The 9,241-nt window shown below is 45.7% G+C and overlaps 1 protein-coding gene across 1 annotated transcript in view; it reads left to right on the top strand.

Annotated features, from left to right (window-relative positions):
* The first annotated feature begins 290 nt into the window (after positions 1-290).
* The window catches only part of USP24 (ubiquitin specific peptidase 24), a 61,110-nt gene continuing 52,159 nt past the window's right edge, over positions 291-9,241 (top strand). The window contains exon 1 of the mRNA XM_035537638.2: positions 291-725. Coding sequence (XP_035393531.1) covers positions 393-725 — 333 coding nt within the window. The 5' untranslated portion in view covers positions 291-392. The remainder of the gene's footprint in view (positions 726-9,241) is intronic.

Here is a 9,241-nt window from a genome sequence, read left to right as displayed (position 1 = left end):
CGCAGGGCAGCCGGCACCGGGCCGAGCCCCCCCCCCCAACCCCGCGACCAGGCCGCGACCAGGCCGCGACCAGCCCCGACCCCATCCCCGCCGCTGCCGTCCCCATGGCAACGCCGCTCCCGCCACGTGACCAGCGCGGCCACTCCCGTCGCCATGACAACGCCCCGCACACTCCATTCATCCCCTGAGCCGAGCCTCCCCCGTCACGTGACGCGGGCACCGCCGCGCTCCCCCCCCCCCCCCCCTTTCCGGGCCGAGGAGGGGAGGGGCGGGGCGGGGAGGGGGGCGAGGCGCTGCCGTCAAGATGGCGGCGCGCGGGGCGGGCAGCGCCTGAGGCCGGAGCCCGGCAGCGCCCGGAGCCCGGCGCCCGCCTCGGCCCCCGGACCGCGGCCATGGAGAGCGAGGAGGAGCAGCACATGACCACGCTGCTCTGCATGGGCTTCTCGGACGCCTCCGCCATCCGCAAGGCGCTGCGCCTGGCCAAGAACGACATCAACGAGGCGGTGGCGCTGCTCACCAACGAGCGGCCCGGCCTCCACTACGGCGGCTACGAGCCCATGGAGAGCGGGCACGGCCCGGCCGGCGGCCACGGCTCCCCCGCAGGAGGGCCGGGACCCCGCGACGGGGACGGAGGCGGCGGCACCGGCGGTGGCGGAGGCGGTGGGGGTGGCGGCAGCGGGGGCTTCGACCCGCCGCCCGCCTACCACGAAGTGGTGGACACCGAGGTGAGCCCCGGGACGGCGGCTCCGGGCTGCCCCCGAGCCCTCCCGGCGGAGGGTGAAGGGCTGGGGGGCGTGCGGGGAGCCCCCCGGCAGCCCCTCGGGGTGCCCCGGCCTCTGTCCGTTTCCCTCTGTCCGTGTCCTTCCGTCTGTCCGTGTCCCTCTGTCTCTCTCTGTGTGTTTTTGCAAGGTGAAGAGCACCCGGTATCTCGTTATTTTTCTTGGCATTCAAGGAATGCATCGCTGCCCCACAATCCTCCCCCCCCCCCCCCCCCCCCCCCCCCCAGCCCCGTGCCTTCTTGCATAACCCCATAGTTGACTGCAGAGCGTATTTTTTTTTAAACGCCGTTTGCTCGACGCAAAGGAAGGTGCAAATCCTGGGTTTTGTTTGGGTAGGCCACGAGTTCGCCCATGGAAATACAACCAGTTCAAGTGTTTTTAAAACAAAGGCTTTAACTCGTTAATTATAGCTGTGTTTTAAAAAGACGCCTGAAGCAGGAGGGCTGGCAAATGTCAGCCTCTCACGCTTCTTCCCCTTCCTCCCTGTTCTGCTTTTTTCCCTCCTCTTCCACGCTTTTCCAGAACTCGGAGCTCCTTGGCCAGCAAATTCGCTGATGGCTCTTGCTGCGCTGCCTGGAACGCGCTTGCAGCACTTACCTGTAAAGCCTTCTCCGCCTCCAGGTCTGTTCTCCAGAATTTCCCAGGTGCCTATGAAAAGAGCTAAGCCCAACTCAGGAGCCCAGGGGGGTGAGAGCAGAAGAACAGAGCAGCCCTGCTGTGTGGTACCAGAGGGCCACCTTGCACGGTCTGTTTCAGTGGCCCGTAGCAGATGCCTAAGTACGTGAATAACAACAGACTCATGCGCCTCAAACAGTATCCTGGGGATACTGAGCCAGAAGGGATATCTTTCTGTGCATTTACCTACAAAAACATGTATGAAGAATACATGCACGTATCTACTTGTACGTAGCTACACTTGCACGGATCATCCACATCCAGTCTTGGTTTGTTACCTGAAGTCCCTTCTTGCAGAGCAGCGATACGCGATCCTGTTCGCTGAATTAACTGGTTTAGATCCTTTGCTGGTGTACGATAGCGATGTATGCTTGTGGAGTAAGCTGATCTGTAGGGCTGCACGTGTGCTGTGCAGAAGAGGAGTTGCTTTAAATTCCCTGACTGAAGTAATAGGGAATGAGTTTCTGGCTTTTGCTTTGGAGGGTTGTGAGTGAATGAGAGTTCTGCTGGTTGGTGTTCAGAGCTTGTTAGCTGTGAAGAGGGTGGATTTCCATGTCAGGTATCTCGTGGTTCCGGATGGGACTATCTGGGCTGTCAGTGTGACATTTAAAGAGGAGCTGTCAGTGTAAGCTTCAGACAACTGCATTTTTTCCCCTTCTGTTCCTATTACAAGTGACACTGACAACTATAAGAGGTTTTTTCTGTTATTTCAGTTTGTATGTCTGGTCAAACTTACTTATACTTGAGTTTCGTTTGCCACCCGTGTTCTTGTTTGCTTTGATTTGTGCTCTTGTTAACCCCCAGGAGGGAAACCAAAATATTTGAATATATGCAAATGACTGCAAGTCCACAAAATAAGCATAGAAGGATTGAAGTATCTTACTGCGTGAACCTTTATATGAATTCAGGCCTCAGTTTAGTAATTGGATCCATTTGCATATGAACATCTGTGAACTCCTGCACGTGTATGCATTACATTTTTGTCATGCAAGAGTTATCCATGTAAAAGTCTTAAGACTTGGGATTATTTCCTCTGTTTATTTGCCTAATATTGCAGTGCAACCTAGCAGCTTTTGACATACTTCATAAAAAGGGGAAAAGAGAAATCATATATGATCAGTTCTTGTTCTTTTTATTCTCCAAATGTAACGTGGAACTGTATTTAATAAACTGCATGATTATTTAGGTAGTTAATTAGTAAGAAGTTTTCCATTCAGAACGAGCTCGTGGCCTGTGAAGCCCTACAGAGAGCCCGTTGCACAGACGCCCCTATTACTTGTTGTAGTCACACACATCATGTTGAAACCTTGCGAGTAGTACACCCGTACTATCTTGTGGCAACACAATTCGGATGTTATTTCTGTTTATCTTCCTGTCAGTATCCTCTCCCATGCTCTGAGAGCACGCGTTCCTCCCTGTCATCGTAATGCCAGTTTTAATGCTTGCTTAATGGGGAGGTGGGGATGTTTCTTGGTTTGATTTTTAGATTGTATATGTCAATAATGTGCACAAACATATAAATGAAATAGAGCACAGCCCTACTTTTCCCCTAAATAACTTTTTCTGGTCTAGTAATCTTTTTTCATCATTAAATGAACAAAAGTTAGGGTTAGATTTATTAATTTAAAAATAACAGGACAACTTCAGCCGTGCTCCAAGATGTGTGTGTAACAGCTCTATACTCTGTACGTGTTTTGTTTTTTTTTTGGCTGAGTGCAATTTACTGTGCAAAGAAGGGTAGCTTTATGAATGATCAGACACTTTACATTTTCTCTAATCAGTAATGAACCGTTACGTTTGCATATGCTTGGTTCTGTTACATAATGTTAGCCTGTTCCGTCCAGTAAGCACGGTGATCAAAGAAGGGTTTGTCTGCTGGTGTTCTCTGAGCGTATCACAGCAACCCGGTATGTATCTTACTAATAAAATCATCTTCCCTTTGGATAGGATAGTAAAGCCATCACAAATCCTGTTTCGGTGGTCCAGGCTGCTTCAGGGGCTTCTGGAGGTGTTATAGGAGGCTGAATTTGGAAGACAGCAGCTGTGAACTGGCCCAGCATGCGCTCTGTACTTTATGAGACCTGAGAGAAGGACATACATAAACTCATTTTCACAAGGGCTGAAACTTGAGTTTCAGCAGGCTCATGTCTTCCACGGAGCACACAACTGATTCAGTTCTGAGTTAATACCATGGTCTGTGGAGTTGGTGCTGCTGGTGTGACCGTGCTTAATTAATTTGCAAGTAGGAAGGGGGCTTCACATTTCTTCCTGAAATCTCAGGAAGTTCAGCTTTAGGTTTCCAACTGGCTTGATGTTTTTGCCCTCTGCGGTGCCAAACCACTTTGACAGGCTGCTTTTCCAGGAGGTTACTTTGCCTGTTTGACACAACTTTTATGTTTCTGTCTGTTGGCTGAAGTGAATCTGATAAGTACGTTTTGGCAAGAATCTGGGATTCTCTTGTGTTTATTCCTTAGGCAATGTACAGATTTTTACACTGTGATCTCTGGAGTGGGATGGAAGGTTATACTCATCTTTCATGTGACTGACAGATAAGCTCTTCTGTGAACTGCTGCTAAGTCCTTAAAATTTATGATGAAACTAAAAATGAACGTGATGACAATGTTTGTCAGTGTCCACAAACTGTCCCGAGGGCACTAAGTGCTGACATTCACAAGCTGGGCAGGAATAGGATGGAGAGGGGCAGGCCAGGCAAATAAGAGCAGAGAGCCTAAAATTGTGTTAAGGGTGGGAACCCACTTACGCTCTTTGTATAACCCTTCCTGAGAAGAAATCTTGACTTGTTTTTAAACAGCTCCTGCGAGTCATTACTCTGACCTTTTGGGTAAATTGTGATTAGCGGGTTGTGTTACCTTCCAGCTATTCCTGTCTCCTTTAGCATGTGCTCTTTAGATGTGTTTTTTTTTTTTTATTTTAGTTGAACGGGATCAAAAGCTCACATACACCAGATTTTACTAGATAATGTTTAACATGAAACTTGTCTGAAATCGCTCTTAGAAGTTATGTTTGATTTCAGGAGAAGGGGCTGTGTGGAAGGAGCGTGCCAGCAGCAGCGGCGAGTACTGGCACCGGCAGCAGCTTCTCACTCACTGCTCACACTGCAGGACTTCGGTGTGCGAACCCTCTGCCTCCTTCTGAACCTCTCTGAGCTTCTAGGGTGTAAAATGAGGATAATGGTCCGTGCCGTGTGGGAATACTGCAGACACTGGGCTTGTGACAGTCTCTGGTCCTTGGATGGAAGGAGCTGTGTTTATTTCAAGGCAAAAATAAGCTATTTAGGAAACGCGATGGACTTTACAGTGCAGCTTTATAAATGTAAAGTCAGTCTCCTGTCCTGTAAGTAGAGTTGAGCTTCGCAAAAGTGACTGCTGCTGGCATTCTCGTGTGGAAGTTTTACAGTGTGGCTTGTCTAGGAATTGGCCTTGTAAAGCAATTAAGCAATCAAATAAAGCTCTGTGCTGCGTTCTGGCGCTGGGTCCTGGCGGGCTGCCACCACAACGTCAAGTGGAATTAGTACTTTAGCACTCCTGGGTTTCAGCATCTCTGCTCTCAAAAATGACACCCGTGGTCCTGGGGTAGCGAGAACCTGAAAGGAGGTGCTGCTTCTACATCAGTGCTTTCTTGGGTTTCGAAAGAAAAATCCCTGCTTTGTCAGTGTTTTATCCGGCACGATAGTAACAGAGATGCTACAAGGTGGCGAGAATGGGGGTAATACTGAGAGGGATGGCTCATCAACTTTAAGAGCAAGCTTTGTTTTGAATGCTTTATGAGCCCCTTACCATGTAATATGGCTGTTGGAGGAATTTTTAGATTGAGACCAGCACATTGCGGTTACTGGAGCATTGGTGGTGCCCACGGAGGTAGCGGGCAGCTCTGCAGCCGGCTCCTCAGCTGGGCGGGAAGCTTCTGATAAGATGTTCTCTGGAGGCATTTGCTGGTCATCTTCCCAGTGTAAAGTGCTGTTCTGTGGCAGCTGTTTAATAAGGAAGTGAAATGCTGAGGAAGAACGAGAATAAAAACAAATTAGCCAGTGTTAGAAGTTAATTCCAGCAAATCATTTGGCTTGCTTTTGGGTTAAGGCACAGTAGCTCTTTGTATGAAGAGGGCAAAGATGGAAAGGAAGTGCCTGTTTCTTTTGTAAACTCTCAACTCGAAAAAACCACGCGTTTCTGCTGCCATAGGAGTAGCCTTTGGTATGTACGTTTCAGTTATGCTTCGTGGGCCAAATTAAAGCCCCGGTGTGCTCAGTGCTTCTCGCTGCTTGCCCTTCCTGCTCGCTACTGTGCAGCAGTTCTCACTTCTTTTGTTCCGATGCCCGGCGGAGTGGTCTTGGGAGATGCTTAAAGGTTTTGGTCCTAGCTGTTAACCACAACTTTGCAACGAATGGTACGCTGCGGAACTTGCGCTCAAGCTCATTGCCAGCTGCTTTTGTGGTACTAGTGTGTGTCTCACCACACCTCCTTGTACGCAGTGTCAGGGAACGAGCTCTCCCTTCCAGATCTTGAACACTGGTCACAAAAGTGTTGTGCTAAATCCTTTATCTCGTGCTTCTGCAGCACTGCTCTGTTAATGCCTGGTGTTCTGGCAAAGGGGAATAGAAGGAATGACTTAATTTTAGGCACTGAAATGCCAAACAGTTGTGATTCACTGTTTTATTGTATTAAAGCACAATGTTTATCTGATACCACGCAAAGTTATTTTGAGGTATTTGGAAATCAGCAGTGTTTTTGTGCTTATGAAAACTCGAGGGCTGGGAGGAATAATGGTATCAACTCAGTGCCTGGATGTTTGTACTTACGCCAAGGGAATAAATTATTTAAATATTTCAGACAATACTGAAAACACGTGTAAGATAAGCGTGTGTTTTTCCTTGATTTCTTACGAGTGGCTTTCTTAACAGAGCTTTCCGTGACCTTTCCCTGGCCTACAGCTTGTTATTGAGCTTGGAAATGTGCTGCTGAAAGTGCTCGTAACAAACCTCTCTGATTCCACTGAATGCTGGGGTAGTTGTAATACAAAAGGTTTCTGGTTTGTTTTAAGTTAAATGGATCTTCTAATTTAAACAGGATTTTTACAGAGCCTTAATTCTTGTTGCTGTAACGCTTAGCGCTGAGTTCATCTCCGAACAACTAGGCAAGTACATTGGGGAATATTGCATGGTAACATTGCATCACTCTGGAAAGCAGGGGTACAGTTCAAGCACTGTTTTTAGAAAATCCTAGTTAGTTTCTAGCTTTGCTGATTTTCCCCCTCCCAACATCCAGTTCACGTGTTCTTCTTCCCAATTTTCTATAGTTCTTGGGGTTTGAGAGGTGGGGAGGAAGCTGTGTTTGTTTTAGATGATTTGTTATAATCCTTCACGCGTACTAAGGAGGGCTTAGTCCAACCAGGCATTCCCGACAATGCACTCATATTGCTCTCAGTTGAGATCAGGTTCCAAAACATTGTGTGAAAACAGTCACTAAATAAATCCAAATTTTTTTGGAAGGGATTTACAGTGAGGTGAGAATCTGAATCAGCTCTGATTAGATGGGGTGCATAACACAGGATTTATTTTCCTTTAGTGGTAGACTAGGATCATTACTTCCTATTAACATGATTAAGTACTATTTACTAATATTAACACTTCGTGTAATGTAGTGCATAGCAGAAATACGAGCTAAATGACTTAATTTCTATGTGGAAAAAAAAACTGTGATATATCTAACCAACAAGGTTACTTTCTCTTAGCAGAACATAAATAACAAATAACATTCCTTTCTGTCATTTTACTCAAAAACTTTGCATACGCATACATTTTTATCTGCAGGAAAAAAAATAAGGGCAAGATACTATAACTGCTTAAGGTATAAAACAGTTAAAGATTATTACTGTGCTTTGAAAATAAATAGCTGTTCCTCAATAAAATATGTAGGGATATTTTCCAGATCTGCCACTTAACTGGAGTTTAAAGAAGTTCCTGAAGCTCTGGGAGTACCAGTTTATAAAAAACACTTCTGTTCAAATAAGAAAATATAAGTTTAAAAATCACTGTCTACCTCATGCTGGTGTTTTCCAGCTTAAGTGCGAAGCAGTGGCTTTGATTTATTTGAAAACCTTTTTGTTCGTACTCCAGTGAATCAATTCTAGGCAACAGAATATCCTCCTCCTAACAGTTAATTAAAATGAAGGGGAAAAAATGCCATCCAGGTACAAAAGTAAAAGCTGCTTTAATCAGCAGTCTGGCAGACAGGACTGTCAAGTCATGACTTCAGGATTCATAGCTTCTCCCAGAAGTTGATGGACATAATAGATCAGGGAGTAGAGAGCTGCTCTTTCTGTTTTTATGGATATTTGATGTATTGCTTCTGTATTGCCTCCACCTGAGCATTTTGTGGTACTTTGCAAAACACCAGTGAATCGTGCATCAACCTGCTGTGGCAGAGGGAAGTGTCGTTACTGCCACTCTGCTGCTGGGGAAGCTGAAGCACTCACAAATTGATTTCCTCATTATTGGTTAGTATATCTGTGATAAAAGTGAAAGGCGGATCTAGGATTTTTTGTCTTCTAATTCTGGCTCTAAGGATTTTGTTTTTCATTGCTGCTTTTCAGAGCAATTAAACTTGATTCTGTTTGTTGGTATATAATAATAATAATAATATACAAGTTTTTTTTAGCAATACAGTGAAACATCAAAATCCTGTTTTCTTGGCTGTAAAATGCTGAAATCACGTGAAAATCACTTACTGGAGAAGCACGAGGGAAGGAGACAGATCTGCTGGTATCTTACAAACCCTGGTCCTATTTCTTATTGAAAGAAACACGGCTTTCTGGTTCCATTTCAGAAATTATACTAGATTCAAGAGCACCTAATGGAACTTGGCTCTAGTGACACTAGATTGCGCTGGTAGCCTTCTATCAAAATCAAATTAACAAATTTAATTTGTAACTTGACTGTAATTTCATTGCTAAGAGTGCCAATTAACATCAAAATACTCTCTTGAACTCCTTGTTATTTTATGTAAAGTGACCGGCATGGTAAGCATCAGTGGCTTTAGTTAAACGCTGTTTGATGAGTTAATTAGCTGAATGCTACGGGAATACATCTTGAAGCTTTGAACTATGACCTTTTGGCAATTGAAGTTAATTTATATTTCACCTCTTACGTGAGGGTTAGTCTTTGTTCTGTGTTAGTTTGCCTTGGAAGGGTTTATGCTCAAACTTGGGCAACACATTGTTCATCAGGTATTTAACAATCTTTATTCAGACTTGCAAACAACTTGGGGAGGTGCCAGGCCCCCAGAGTGACAGTCGTGAATCGGCATTTGAAACTGTTTAAGTGAGAATATTTTTCCTGGGAGTCTGTGTGCATGTGTGGGTATAACTGCATTTGGACACCTTGAAAATAAGCCAAAAATAGCCGTGTGACCCTGCTAAAATGGAGGAATCTTCAGGGCTCTTGTGTAGGAAGAGATACAGGCATGGAAGATGATGTTAAAGGTTTGTCAGTAAATGCTTTTTGGTCTCGGGACTTGAGCTGCAGAAGGGAGAATTATTGCAGAGCGTGTGATGTGCAACGTGATTTTTTATCTCAGAAAACAGATGGTTCCTGAAAATTTTTGAACAATCAGTCTTTGGATGACCAGTTAACTGCCAGGACTAGTCTCACTGCTTTTGTACTGTTCTGCTGTTGGAAAGGATCCCTACCAATCCTGAACTTGTCAGGTGCCAGTTTCTCTGAAGAAAAGTGGGTGTTGGTTAGTGAGCCAGTATAAAGTTGTGGAAAAGCT

This window comes from Cygnus atratus, chromosome 8 (genome assembly GCF_013377495.2).
Source record: "Cygnus atratus isolate AKBS03 ecotype Queensland, Australia chromosome 8, CAtr_DNAZoo_HiC_assembly, whole genome shotgun sequence".
In the NCBI taxonomy this organism is placed as follows: Eukaryota; Metazoa; Chordata; class Aves; order Anseriformes; family Anatidae; genus Cygnus; species Cygnus atratus.
Note: the sequence above shows the minus strand (reverse complement) of the source record. Positions and strands in the feature narration are given on the sequence as shown.